Source organism: Cygnus atratus, chromosome 3 (assembly GCF_013377495.2).
Source record: "Cygnus atratus isolate AKBS03 ecotype Queensland, Australia chromosome 3, CAtr_DNAZoo_HiC_assembly, whole genome shotgun sequence".
Taxonomy (NCBI): Eukaryota; Metazoa; Chordata; class Aves; order Anseriformes; family Anatidae; genus Cygnus; species Cygnus atratus.
The window spans coordinates 99,017,628-99,032,623 of NC_066364.1; the positions used below are offsets into that span (position 1 = coordinate 99,017,628).

Here is a 14,996-nt window from a genome sequence, read left to right on the forward strand (position 1 = left end):
TCAGATTGTTGGTAAGGCTGAGAGACTTCTAGCTACCAGCTGACTTGAATACAGTGTTTTGTTAGGAGAGCTGTCTGTGCAGAAATCCTCCGCATCTGAATGAATCATCTGAACAGAATTGCTTGATGAAGTCCATGTTAGAGCTAATGAGGTACGTTGAGGAATCTGGACCTCACCTTGTTAATAAAACTCTTAACTGTTGTAATTGTCTCAATATGCAGGAAGTACGCCCAAGGAGTGGGACAGCATCTTTTTAGCTATTTACTTGAGCAGGGAAACAGATACTACAGCTGAGGTGAGAAGTTAAAACGAGCGTGGTTTCTCCCAGGGATGAATTACTCTCAGGCTGATGTCAAGGAATGAAAGGAGCATAAAATCTCTTGAATAGGATGGGTGTCCAACTCCACTATAATTTTCATGAAATTAATGTGTTTCTCAGGCTGCATCTTTATTACATGTGCCATAATGCTCATAATTGCCTCAATGTTTTCTACTTATGATGTAAATAGATCCAGCAGGTGTAGCTGAGTTGTAACTGTCATTGTTTTTACTCATTTCTTTTTAAAATGGCAAACTTCTGCAATGTAGTTCACACCCTTCTTGCTAAAGACCTGTGAGTATTTCTGGCCAAGCAGTTGAAGCCCTCTCTGCTTACTTGTTTTCATCCAGAGTTGCTGGTGTTTCTAGGTTAAACTCTTAAGAAAGGAGGAACTGTCATCCACACAAAAATGGTGGTTCTGTGTAGAAGCATATTCGTCGAAGTAGAGACCACACACCAAAGCTGAGTTCATCTGTCTAGCACAGAGTTGAGAACTACTATTGTAATATAACAATGTTATGTTGCTAACAATATATTACAGTATTACTGTTAGAATATTGTAACAATATAACAGTTTTTAAAACTGTCCGATTTGCATTATAGGTAGTGTAAAATGCATCTCTTCCGGGAATTATTCAAGTCACCTGAACAAGTATCTGTTTCATGGAACTTTTACAAAGACATTAATTTTTAAAAAATTCTTCTGCAAGGTGTCTTCTTATGCAACTGATTTCCTATTTAGTAGGGATGGTGATGCTGACATCTCATCTTAAGAGCTGATTTTAATCATGCTGTTTTTCACTTTTTAAAGTAAGCTTTTTACAAGTTACGTGCTTTTCCTGTTTTAACAGTTTCGTCAGTAATGTGTTGACCATATTTTAAGTCTTTTAGGTTTCAAGTTACTTGTTTATGTATACAGATATTTTTGAGTTCTGAGGTATTTTAGTTCATTTTAATCTTTAAACAAGTCTTTGATTTTTGGTTTCTGTTTCCTCAGTTTGAAACGCATTACATTAAAAAATAACTGCAAGGATTTTCTTTGGTTTCTGCTTATATATTTTTGCACTTAATATGTTTACCTTTGTCACAAGGAGTTAAAGTCATGAGTATCCCAGGAAATCATTATCATTATCTCTTTGTAAAGTCTTGAAAAATGCCAGTGTGCTCTGTGTGTTAGGAATAGCTGGATAAAAATTATTAGCAATTGGGACTGCAGTCTTGTAACCGCAGGTATCTCTGCTGAGGTCGCATGACTGTACATTTTCTATGGACGGAAAAAGTTCTTTGTGACTTCATGACAGGATTACCTTTCTGCAAGGAACTTGATCGTCATGTTGCGTAGGCAAGAACTAGGCCATTCGTATGGGTGATGGATAGGAGTGGGAAGAAGCCAGTCTCTTTTACTTGTCATGCACAGATCTTTTCCTAGAGTGTTTCATAGAATCATAGAATATCCCAAGCTGTAAGGGACCCACAAGGATCATTTGGTACAACTCCTGGGTCTGCTCAGGACCACCCAAAAACCAGACTGTCTCTCTGAGAGCGTTGTCCAAACGCTTCTTGAACTCCAGCAGACTCAGTGCCATGGCCACTGCCCTGGGGAGCCTGTTCCAGTGCCAGACCGCTATCAGTGAAGAGTCTTTTTCTAACACCCAGCCTGAACTTCTCCTGTCCCAGCTCCATGCTGATCACTCTGGTCCTTTTCGCTGTCACCAGGAGTACAGCTGAGAGGGAAATGTTGTACAATTCACACATAGCAATGAAGTGTAGTAAGTGTAATAGTGCATAGAGAGTGCGGGGTCATTCGTCAGTGTGTGAAGTAGTTTTTTTTTAATAGAGGAGTTTCCTGTTACTTCATTTTAAGGAGTTGTAGGTGAAAACAACCAGCTCTCCATTTAATCCTCCGGTGTTTCTTACAAAGTCCGGGTTGAAGCTAGCTTAAATTTGAGAGATTTGTACTTTACTGCTGTGAACCATTTAGTTTGCTAATAAATATAGTTTAAAGCTTTTGCTGTGTTTGAACTGTAGAAGGGAAAACCCCAAATAAATATTATTTACAATCTTAACTCCCAGTGGGGATTTTTCTGTTTTCTGATTTGCAAACTTGCAAATATAATTAGTGCAAGGTTGCCTTTTTGTGTATCATGGCTTTTTATGCAAGTTGGAGGGCCAGCAACTTGAAAGGTGATTGTGCATTCAGCACTGGTAATGAGAGCAAGTCAGAGTGTCATGAATCTTGCAGGTTTTTCTGTATGTAAAAACTATTGCATGCATTAACTAAAGCTTTACCTGTAGGAAGAAGAGGAATCTGCTTCCAAGAACCAGAAAAATTACTGGCTTCAAGACTGTGTGTTGTCCTTGTCACCAACAAATGACCTGATGGTAATAGCGAATGAGCAGAAAGCAGTTTTCTTAGTGTGTAAGTATACATTCTACTAAGTATATGTGCTAGTACATTTAATTGTAGTGAGATCTGTTTTTTTTCTCCTGTCTACTTACCCTCCCAAGTCATATTTTGAAGAATTTTGGAACGTTCTGTAGTACCTGTCGTGTATTTTCTAGGTATTGCTTGGTAAGTTACTTATTTTGTCCTTATTTCTCAGCTATAGTGTTGTCTGAGAAAAATATTTTATCATTAATAATTAAATCCAAAATATGCTCCTGTTAATTGGAGATGTTGATGTTAATCATGCCCAATAAGCGAAACAAAACTTTTCTGTTAGTTTTATCCTTTACTAAAATATTTTAGCTTACTTTTCTTCTCCCTTGAAAAAAATTGACTGAGTCACACTTGCTTGAAGGAGAGAAAATTGAGGTGGATTGTCTTTAAGATTTCCAGCACTGATAGAAGATTCTTCTCCATCCTGAAGAATATGTGGCTTTTTATTTTACTCTAAAGCAGAGTTCTCAAACTGTTTCTAGAGGTACCCTGAATAATATATAAACACTGATCAGCCATCTTCCATTTACACATGTGCTGATGCCTGGGGTATTGCTCTTAACACATGCAGTTGGTGGTTGATGCTGGGAAATGAGCTTGATGCTGGGAAACCTAATACTGTGGGGTGATTCTTCCCCATTGCTCTTGTGAGGTCCCACCTGGAGAACTGCATTCAGCTCTGGAGCCCTCAGCATAAGAAAGACACAGACCTGTTAGAGCTGGTCTGGAGAAGAGCCATGAGGACGATCAGAGTTCTTGAGCATCTTTCCTATGAAGACAGGCTGAGAGAGCTGGGGCTGTTCAGGCTAGAGAAGAGGAGAACTTACAGCAGCCTTCTAGTACTTAAAGGTGGCCTACAAGGAAAGAGAGGGAGGGACTCTTGGTCAGGGATTGTAGTGGTAGAACAAGGGGGGATGACGTTAACTAAAAGAGGGTAGATTTAGATCAGGTATAAGTAAAAAGCTCTTTACTATGACGGTGGTGAGGCACTAGAACAGGTTGCCCAGAAAAGTTGTGGATGCCCCATCCCTGGAAGTGTTAAAGGCCAGGTTGGATGGGGCTTTGAGCAACCTGATTTTGTGGAAGGTATCCCTCTCTGCCCATGGCAGGGCGGTTGGAACTAGATGATCTTTAAGGTCCCTTCCAATCCAAACCATTCTGTGATTCTTTAATATCCTTTAAAAACAAAACCACAAAAAAAAATACAAAACAGATTGTTGAAGCTTGGAGTTGCATAAATAGGCAAATTGCATTAATTTGTCATGCTGCAAATGCAGTTACGTGCAATTATGCAATTATATATTCTAAAAAACACGTAGGTTAGTTGCTAATTTTTCACAGAAAATAAAATGACAGCGGTACTCCTCAGGAAGTTCCTCATGGATCAAGAATAAGTAGATGATTTAGCTCACCTGCTAGAGAACTGCTGCGGCTGAACTTCTCTGTAGCAACTGTACCACACAGTGATAGATTGTCCCTGTGTCTCAAGTTTTAGGCGTCAGACAAATCCCACGCAGCGTTAGTTGTACATTTGCAACTGGAAGATGATTCAACAGTAAAACGTCAGTTGCAATTCAACCCTGTGAATAAGAAAGTGTAGTGTTTTCTAACCTTGGTTATGATGTGATCATTAAAAGTTGTCAGATTTAGTGTAGGATTCCCATGCCCGTTTTGGGGAGTTAAAATTAAAGTTTTGCTATCCATTTAAGCTCAACTTCAGTAATCATCCCAGAAGAAGCTTGCCCTTGCTTAATACTTTTATCCCAAAGATGCCTGTTATATTAATTGAACCTTTTAAAATTTCAGGAAGTGGGTGTTATCGTATGGAGGTTTTTGAACAAAACCAAGTGTTCAGAAGGATTTTAATAGCATATTGTTCTATTTGAGTTTGTAAGAAACAAGATTTCTTTAGAAAAGTTACTAAAAACAGTGTTTTATTTACAGTCTTCAAGGTATGTAATTGGTGCTTAATCTAAGTGTGGTAGGATGTATTGTACAGAAGCAAAGATTAGGAATAGAATTATATCTGTGAGATGCAAGACATTACAGTTTAATAGATGCTGTCTATTTTTAATGGCAGCTAAATGGAAGCACAGTGACCAGGGAAAAGAAGAAATGCAGTATGCTGTTGGCTGGAGTGGCTCTCTGAATGTTGAAGAAGGGTAGGTCTTGAGATGTAGCTGTGATTAAAATGTTTTTGTATTTAATAATTGGTAGCATATAGTTTTTGGCTTTTATCCGAGCACATTCATGGTTTTATACATTTTAATGTTGAAAACAACACTAGTAAGTTGTTTGACCTTTGTCTGCTTCATGGGCAGTGCAATATTTTAGGACAAGTTCATAAAATTGAGAAGTGCTGTCTGCAAATCAGTGTATTTCCATATAATTCAGACATTCTGAACAAATCTGGATTATCAGACTTTTTACAGGTTCCTGTCTCTAGAAGAAAAAAGTATATGTATTCTTTTACTGTAGATAATACCATCTCTATACTAGAGATGGTATTTTGTCAGGGCATGCTGCAACTGGAAATGTATGAAGTTGTTTTAGAAATTCTTATTTTCATTTTCACAACCTCAAGCAAATAGGAAGTCATCTCTTTAATTACGAAGTCAGTTGAAGTTACAAACTGTGATCAACATTAACGTGCTTTTTAATGTATTAATCTTCTTAGATGCATTGAATTTCATCTATGCTTTGCATCTTTGACCTCCATAGTAAATAGTCTTCTATGTGTTTGTCACTTTTTGAAATGGTTTTAGGCTCTAAGTCATTAAGAGGACTTGGAAAATTTGCCTTGGTCATACATTTGGTGTTTTTATGAAATTTCTGCTAGATCTGTCTTCAGATAACCAGACTGATGCTTTCTGGAATCTCCCGTATGGAATAGAATTTGGATTTCCTTATGGAGTTTGCAGTCTTGAGTTGCTGTCTGCCTTTGAACATGCCTGTTGGCTTCAACCTTCTGTTATTCTGTAGGAGGCATTGACTTAATCAGTCTGCCTCCAATCTGTAAAAATAAACTTGCTGCTGCCATATATTTGAGCTGTTTTATGGTGTGTCTATTTAGGACTTTTCCCTTTCCTACCACTGAAATTACCCTGTAATTTTTTATTAAAAACAAACAAAGAAAAAAGACCAAACAACTCTGGAGTCTTAGTATTGTCAGAGCCCCAAGAGATGCTGTCATACGGAATGGGTAGCTTTGTTTAGATAAATGGATATGCTTGCTATGGCTTGATTTAAGGGTTTCCTGTAGGTGAGGGTTTTATTTCTGGGTAAGTGTAAATATAACAGATACTGTCAGATTGTCTGAAGACTTGAATTTTTCTGCCCAGAGTTGTCTTCAACTGAAAATGCCCTGTGGTGGCTATGCTTTCCTATTAAAGATGAGATTTCACTGAGATATTTAACATTGATTTTAAGCTGTGATTTTACTGCAAGTCATGTTAAACTTGCATTTAGAAAGCTTCTTTCTGTAATTGTCTAATCCGGTAATTTAATTGCTCCGTGGGGAGTGAAGGTGACCTCAAGTGCAAATAATCAACAATACTGCAGGCATTTACACTTTAAGTGATGTTTGGAATGTCATCTTGAATTTATATGCTCTTTCACAAAACCTCTGTACTGCTTGTGTTTCCCCAGAAAAACTGTCTATTGTGGTAACAGTTAAATAACTTTTGATTTGAAATATTGTGGCCTGCCCTTCTGCTTGCCTTTTGCACGCTCTGTCTGCCGTACATTGAATGTGCTCAGATTCTTCTGCAGCTGAGAAGACCATGTTCTTGAAATTCTCTCAAACTATAAAGTGGTGAAATGCAGTGGATGTAAAATCATACTCAATTACATAATGTACTTCAGAAGTGTATTTTGATAAGTGTGGTTCGATTTTTTTTTTAAGACTTGTCCTCAGTATATATCAGTATAGATCAGAACAAACGTATTTACCTTTACGTATGTGTCATTTGATTTGAATCTTTACTGAAGAGTGTTGTCAGAGTAATCAGTCTATGAATGATGAAAGAGAACATTAAAAAGGTGTAATAAGTACTTACGCAATCTATTTGGGCACTGTTTGTGTGAATTCGTAATTCAAAGTATTTTTTAAAAGAAAGGTTTTTTTTGCCTTTTTTGGTATGAATTTGATAAATTATGTGATGATTTAATATTTTGTTAAAATATTAAAAATGCTGACTGGGCAAGATCTGTCATGTAGAGCAAACTTTCACAACTGGAGGATAAAATATGCTTATTAGTTTTATCTTTCTGTTTCTAGTGAATGTGTGAGTAGTGTATTGTGTATCCCACTGGCAAGTCAGAAGAGGTAAGAATTGATATTCCTGTGAATATGCATTGTCAGTCTCCTTATATTAATTACACTTACGTCTGCAGCTCTAGAACAGGATTTGTTTTTAACTTCTGGTTTGTCTTTGTGAAACAGGAGTTCCACAGGTCGTCCTGACTGGACCTGCATTGTGGTTGGCTTCACCTCTGGCTATGTTCGATTTTATACTGAGGTATGTTTCTCAGCATGGCAGGCCCACAAGGCAGCTACTGTAATTAATATTTCTATAAAATATCCATTTCTGTAGTTATTGCTTTTTGCCTTCCCTAAGAAAAAGGACAGTATTGTTCACAGTGATTATTCTTTCTCTTTTAGAGTGGAGTACTGCTTCTTGCACAGCTTTTAAATGAAGATCCTGTCCTGCAGCTTAAGTGTAGAACCTATGAAATTCCCAGGCATCCTGGTGTCACAGAACAGGTTTTGTCAGATTATTTCAAAAGCGAAGTGGCAGTGTTAAGGGGTATGGAAGGGAGTCTTCTCTGTGAATCCTCTACATCCTTTACCAGTGTTTGATGGGTAGAAAATTCTATAGAACAAGAGACGGTGAATTTCTTGTTCTAGAACTACTTTTGCTTGCATAGTTAGAGGATTCAGCATTTCTTTTATTTTTTGACTTTGCTCTGTAGATTTGTTTCTGTTTTGTCTGTGACAGTGTTGCAAAGGAAGGATTCATTCATTTCCTGTCTTTTCATTTACGTGCACAAAATATGATAATATATTGATGAAAGGAGAAAACACATCTTGATAGATGCCAAGAGCTATACGTACTCATTTGTAAGCACTTGCTTCACAGAGAAGATAGTTGAAAATTAAAAAACAGTGTTTATTGGAGGTGGTGCTAAGAATCTTCATGTAATTGCATTTCCTGTAGAGAAGGTACTTGTAGAGCTCAGGCTATTTAGTAGAAAAGTCATTTTTCTTTGCTCTTGGCTGAGTTGACATACTTTATGCAGAAAACTAATGAAGTTGCAGAAACTTCCAAGCTTGCTTTATGCAAATGCTCATGTGATTTTTAGTATGACGTTTTAGGATCAGTTTTGAAATACGGAAAGATTAAGGAATTTGAATCTTGAATTTATATGACCAAATTAACATTTTTGTGCCCAAGTCAGGCAGTAGATTAGCACCTGAATGGTGCTACTTTGAGAATTTGGTGTGTAAAACCTTGACAGTTGTATTCTAGATAAACGTGTTTTTCTGTGCCCTTCACAAGCTACTGTAACTTTTGTTTTCTCCCTAAGATGTAAAATATATTAAGCAAACATAAGTCACTGAAAGAAGATAAAAATATAAAATGATGGGCTTTAAATAACTGTTCATATATGGGACAATGTTAATACTTAATTTTAGTAGTTTTGTTGCCTGGGGCTTGTTAGAAATTAACTCTTTGGATGTAATGCTTTTTTTCATATAGTTAACAGCTGCTTTTCTAGTTTGTAGTGTTACAACAGTAACTGTCTTCTGCCATTTGCTTTCACAGAATGAAGAACTAAGTATCTTGTATCCAGGAGCAATTGTGACAATTGATGGTTTCAGCCTCTTTCAGTCCCTTCGTGCATGTCGCAATCAGGTAGCAAGAGGTATGTTTAAGAGGAAATACTTATTTCTGAGTTTGTTAATAGAACATTACATTACATGAAATTTACTTATGTTTGTCAGATATCAAATCAAGGTGAAATTTGTATCGTCCTTGCTTGTCCTTTAATGTGGATGCATATATTGCATCTTTGCAGATTCCTTCCACAACAGAAAATGTCCTCAGAGTGCAAGTTGCCTGAGTGGTATTGACTGTCTTGCACATTCTAAACATAAACTTCAAATTTCCTCTTTTTTTTTCCTTTATTGTGCTATTGCTTTGTCTTTGACTCAGTAGAGGTTTTTCTGTGTTTTATCGAATTTTGTCAGCTGCAGCATCTGGCAATGAGAATGTTCAGCCGCCACCATTAGCTTATAAGAAGTGGGGTTTGCAGGATGTGGATACAATTGTTGACCATGCTAGTATTGGTAAGCACTTCTGTTTATTTTCAAATATTTGGCTTGAATGAAATTGAATGGTTTAGTCTTGTTAAGCTTGAGGTGAGAGCACTTACTAGTGGTACTGTTTGGATAAAAATAAATAGTGGGAGAAGGTTGGTGTAATGAATGATATCATTAATCGCCATCAAAAGTACATTGTACTTTGTTTACTAGTCTCTTTGAGCATCCTCTGTCCATTTGAGGGGAGAGGAAGGATATTACAGTGCTAGCCGTCTTGTCTTCTAATTTGGCAAGAAACAGACCAGAGAGACTGGATCAGATGCAGTTCTTCTCTTTTCTGCCAGGTTAAAGAACTGTCTGGCAGGCAAGTTCAGACTGATGGGGGTTTTGCCTGAATCTAGCATATCAAGAAACTAAAATTTGAGATTGTGCCTTTCCAAAAAAGGCAAACGTACTTCTAGACTCTTAACTTTTACTTCTTAGGAATTTGCAGAAGCCCAGATTCTTGTCAGACAGGCAGATCTGAGTGGCAGTAAACTTCATTACTCTTCCATTTTTTCACAAAAGCATGTGGGAGGTCAAAAGAGGGCTAAACAGGCAAGTGAAGTGGATTTGGTTAACCATCAATAGATGTGTTTTGCTGCTGAACTCTACAATACTGATACTGTTCTTCAGCGTGTATCTCTGCTGGTTCTGTAGTTGTTAATGTTCAGGAAATATGGGGGAAGCTTCACTTTTCTCATCATGTAAGATTGTTCCTATTTTTTATCATCACAATAAATCTTCCTCAGCTTTTTTTAGTGAAAACTAGGGCACTTTGTCTTACTTTTGCTCTTCTAAACAAGCAAACTATGCTTTATTATTAACTAAAATACATTAGGTTATTTCTTCTGTATTGTTTGGAATTTATATGGTTAGAGGTACTCCTTCCCAAATCTTGGCTGGTCAGTCAAGAAAGCAAGGCAGGAATGTATTTAGACTTGCATTGCATGTTTTGGTTCTGAAAGTAAAAGACACTCGCTTTAATGTTTTTGTTAGGCATCATGACATTATGTCCTTTTGACCAAATGAAGACTGCCTCCAATATAGGTGGATATAATGCAGCTATAAAAAACAGCCCACCTGCTATGTCTCAGTATGTTACTGTTGGATCCAATCCTTTCACTGGTTTCTTTTTTGCCCTGGAGGTATGTACTACAAAGCTGACTTTCTGAAACTGTTTGAATAAGTAGTAATTCTTATTTCTATATAAGTATTTCTAAGTTATTCTTATAGTCGTTGTATGCTGATGATTCCCACTCTTGATCAGAAACTGGAGTCATTTGGTAATGGTAATAACATCTACCACAGATTTCTGTCAATGAATTATTTATCCCAAAACAAATTTGATAGAAATTTGTTAATTTATTGCTAATTAGTAACCTGAAGTTTTATTTATAATTAGGTTGTGGTTGTGTAAACATGTCTCTTAGGGATTTTTGGAGGCTTTGGGGCTTTGGTCATGCACATGGCCTGAGTATACTGTGGTGACTTCATACAGTGGCACTGCTACTTGTCGAAGAGAACTACAGCTTAACCTGTAATACACTTAAACTTCCTTTTTTTTCTTGTATTGGAGGAAAAGGTTGGCAATGTAGCTGTGTGTGTCTTGTACATTCAGACCCTACGTGTGTGCTGGCCTTATCAGGGTTAAAAGTTGATTGAAAATGCTAGAATTGGAATTTTGATTTTGTACTTGCTTTTGCAACATGTTTATGACAGAACTGTTAACATTGGTATTTGCAAGGACATCAAAGCCATATGCCAGCTAACTCTCCATGATAACTCATACACAGAGTTTAACTTCTGTTGCGGACAAACTTACTGAGCTACCAGTGACTTGCGGGAGGATTTTGAAATGGTAAAGATGTCAGAATGGCTCTTCTGGGGGCAATGAATTAAAATTTTGTAGAGTCTTAAAGCTGTGCTTTCTAAGCTGAAAGTCCACAGGAGGCCTAAAAAACTACCTAAACTTTTTGTTTCTTTCTTTCAGGGTAGCTCACAGCCTCTGTTGTCTCATGTTGCCTTAGCAGTTGCAAGTAAACTGACTTCAGCATTGTTTCACGCTGCCAGGTAATGAAATAAAAAATGATGTTAAATTATTTTTATTTTAGTAACTACCTAATAGTTTGAGGATGTTTTCAGAAACATTAGTATAATTCTCCTAATACCTTTTTCTATTGCAAGTGGCTGGCTTGGTTGGAAGAGCAAACATGAAGAAGAACCTGCCCAAAAACAGAAACCAAAAGTTGAACCAGCAACCCCATTGGCAGTGAGGCAAGTTTGAAATACTGTCTCAATTGCTTTAAAAATCTTTTTTTCTCAATTATTTGAATTATTTTGAAAAGTGCATAACTGAACCTTTTTATTTTTCCTGACTTTAAACAGTGATGATAATTTGCTGATCACTTGTTTTAAGCTTGTTTCATTTCAGTTTTATTCTGTGCAAATTACACGTTTCTTCAACTTCTGTTGAACAAACTTGTTTGTTGTTGCTGTAAAAGAACAGTTTGCACAGTTTAACGATAGTGTAGGTGCATGAACATCCCCTGAAGTTTATCACTGAAGTACTTCAAAGAAGCTGCATGAGTTGCTTGTTGCTTATAACTTAAAACCTCTCAAAAAAAAAAAAAAAAAGGAGGTATACCAATTTCCTGTTGGTTGAGGAGGGAGAATGGGGAAAAAGGTTGTAACTTAATGCTTTCAAAAAGGCTGATAAAAGACTAAGAAATCAGGAAGAACAATCAAGATTGAATTAAAATTATTTTCAAGGCTAGTTGGCAGTCAGAGGGGGCTTACAAAGTAACACGCTGCTCTGAGATCCTTGTGTGACAACACATTGCCAAGGCAGCTGCTTATCCTAGTTTCTGAAATTTGGTTTTCAGTAGGACATTAACAGACCTACAAGATCTCTCAGTAGACAGCAAAAAGAGTTGTCATCATTTGCTCTTCATTTTACCCAAATCTTTATGGCACCCTAAAAGTAAAATAGGAAGAGAAGAATTAGTCTTTATGAGATACTGTTTAGTATTTCTCAAAAAATATCTATCTAGTGTTTTTCTTTGATTTTTAGGTTCGGACTTCCAGATTCCCGTCGCCATGGTGAAAGAATATGTCTTTCTCCATGCAACACATTAGCAGCAGTAACAGATGATTTTGGAAGAGTTATTTTACTGGATGTTACAAGAGGACTTGCAGTTCGCATGTGGAAAGGTATGAGAGCGTTTGTCAATATAGCAAATGATACCTTTCAAAATACTGTGGCTTCTCATGTTCAGACTTAGAATTCCAAATGTTATTCTATTATTATGAGAGATTTTAGTACGTTGTCTTATTACAAACTGAATATTAAAGATGGATTTGTTGTGAACTCCATATGGGTATTGTTGTACCAATCCCTGGAATACTGAAATGGAATACAGTAACAGTTTGGTTTGTATTGTTTTCCTGCAGTCTGTATCACAGCAGAAAGCTTTTGGCCTATTTTGTTTTTTAAAGATCTTTAGCTCTATTATCCAAGATACCTTCTCTTGATAAGCTGTAGTGTCTTCTTTAATTCTGCTGAGAAAGTAAATGATTTTTCAAACTTCTGTTTAGAGGATACACAATTCATTAGACCGTCATTTCATCACGGTGACTGCACAGCAAGTGGGTGTCCAGTGTCTTCTGAACTGAGTTTTTTTAAGAAAATGTAGATGTTAAGCTTTCAAATTGTAATCATACCTAATCTTACAACACCTTGTTCCTGTCTACAGAATTAAAATTTTGCAGTTTTTTTTAATGAGATAAGAGATACGTTTTATGAATAGTTAGTAAATCTCCCTCTCTCCTGACAGTTCAGATTAGTGGTCATGAATGTGGTAGCAACTTCAGGGACATGCTGGCAGTGTAATAGCTATAGTAATTCTTTATATTTTTTTAATAAAATTTGTATTAAAAAAATTAAAAATTTTTCTTCATTACTGAGAGCTTCATATAATCTAGGTTGTACTGTCAGAGTCCCAAGGGTTTTTTGGTTGTCAGACACATTTGCTAGCATTTCCCTACTGCAGCTTTGAGTGAGAGTGTTGAGATGTGAAATAGTTTTGTTTGTTTGTCTTAAGCAAATCTGTCTAATGAATTAAATATTTTGAACCATATCTTTATCATTAATAGAGTTGTGAATACTTTGCAACCTTCTTAGTGTAATACATCTTGTCGTAAGCTTGTTTTATGCATTAATGTTTCACTTGTGGATTGGAGTATTCATTCATACTTGCTAAACCATTGCATTTAGTGATGTCAGCAGAACATTTCTTCCTCTTTTGTTTATGAAGTTTGTAAGAGGGTAATACTTGCATTACCCAGAGAGAGAGTGAAGATGAGCATTTCTATTTGTTTACTAAGAATTACATTTTAATCACAAAAACATATGAACAAAAACTTACATATCCTACTTGGCTATGCAAGTTTCCTTCATTAAATCTTCTCTTTAGTTTTGAAATGTAAGAAATTTGGACACAGATCTTTCTGCACTGAGAAGTTTTTGCATTGATGTAATGTCAAAATACAGACCTGGTGAGTTGTAGTTTTTTGTTTATTTTTTTTCTGGCTTCTCCCAGAAGAACTTGTTCCTTGCAAAAGCGTTGCAGGTGGCAGCATTTGGCTCTGAGGAGCCCTCTGATGGGCCCTGCTCTGAGTGCAGGGACCAAAGCTTAACAGGAATCTGGCTACTGGCCAGAATTGCACAGTTTGAAACAAAGTTTGACAGCTCGCCACTGGTAAGCGGGTGGTAATGTATCCTCATCTTGTATGAATTTCTGTCTTCTCTTACAAAGGATACCGTGATGCAGAAGTTGGTTGGATACAGACTGTAGAGGACCTTCATGAGAGGGAAACTGAGAAGGTGGATTATTCTCCTTTTGGAAATGCACAGTGTCCAAGCAGAGTGGCTCAGTTCCTTGTGATCTATGCTCCAAGGAGAGGAATTTTGGAAGTGTGGAGCACACAGCAAGGGCCTCGTGTTGGGGCCTTCAATGTGGGGAAGCATTGTCGGTAAGAAATGGTTAGGATGTGGGCACACTAGCTGTGTTGGTGCAGTACACCAGTACATGCATGTTCCAGTGACAAAAGCGGAAAACGCTGGCAGGCTCTTTCTGCATTCCCTGCAGTGTTTCCAGTGAAAGCAGCATCTTGTTTTATAGAATGGGATTCTGTCATGCTTCATCACTCTACACACTTTACTGATAAACACATCTAGCAGTTGTTAAGCTTTAGCTTTATAAAAAAAAAATCATTTTATTCAGTATATGAAAATTGAAGGTTGCTGATTTCATTCTTAACTGTAAATGCCGTGGTTTTTCATTGGTTTCAGGTTATTGTATCCTGGTTATAAAATAATGGGTTTAAACAATGTGACCAGTCAGGGATGGCAGCCCCAGACTTACCAGATATGTCTTGTTGATCCAGTCGCCGGAAGTGTAAAAACTGTCCATGTACCTTTTCATTTTGCATTGAGGTAAGGACTTTATGGACTCTATTTAAGCAACTGAATTTCATTATTGTTTTTAGAAACTGTTTTATTTATAGAGAGTGATTCTTGTGTTCATTTTCAGGCCAAGTACTACTCTGGTAATATCCTTATTTTTTTCAAATATTAAATTTATTTTTATTAATATAATGTTACCTTAAAGTATCATAAATGCAAAGTAGAAAACTTCAGTTTTCTTCATACAGTTAAATTATTTCTCTACAGTGATAAAAAAAGTGAGCGAGCAAAGGATATGCATCTAGTAAAGAAGTTAAATGTTTTACTCAAAGCTAAAGCCTCAGATCCAGGTAGGTTCTCTTAACGTACAGTTTGAAGAAATTATTTATTAAATGGTTTGTCTATT

At 36.7% G+C, this 14,996-nt stretch overlaps 1 protein-coding gene across 4 annotated transcripts in view; it reads left to right on the forward strand.

Moving 5' to 3' along the window:
* RAB3GAP2 (RAB3 GTPase activating non-catalytic protein subunit 2) overlaps window positions 1–14,996 on the forward strand; it is a 52,763-nt gene that overhangs the window by 12,022 nt on the left and 25,745 nt on the right. For 2 of the 4 annotated variants that reach the window (XM_035562986.2, XM_035562994.2), the window contains exons 3-16: window positions 2,615–2,738; window positions 4,840–4,921; window positions 7,039–7,086; window positions 7,204–7,279; window positions 7,423–7,524; window positions 8,588–8,687; window positions 9,013–9,111; window positions 10,123–10,271; window positions 11,117–11,196; window positions 11,311–11,400; window positions 12,197–12,336; window positions 13,941–14,157; window positions 14,477–14,620; window positions 14,858–14,940. In XM_035562986.2, the coding sequence (XP_035418879.1) occupies window positions 2,615–2,738; window positions 4,840–4,921; window positions 7,039–7,086; window positions 7,204–7,279; window positions 7,423–7,524; window positions 8,588–8,687; window positions 9,013–9,111; window positions 10,123–10,271; window positions 11,117–11,196; window positions 11,311–11,400; window positions 12,197–12,336; window positions 13,941–14,157; window positions 14,477–14,620; window positions 14,858–14,940 (1,534 nt within the window). The remainder of the gene's footprint in view (window positions 1–2,614; window positions 2,739–4,839; window positions 4,922–7,038; window positions 7,087–7,203; window positions 7,280–7,422; window positions 7,525–8,587; window positions 8,688–9,012; window positions 9,112–10,122; window positions 10,272–11,116; window positions 11,197–11,310; window positions 11,401–12,196; window positions 12,337–13,940; window positions 14,158–14,476; window positions 14,621–14,857; window positions 14,941–14,996) is intronic. The other 2 variants (XM_035563004.2, XM_035563012.2) reach the window with 1 other exon arrangement.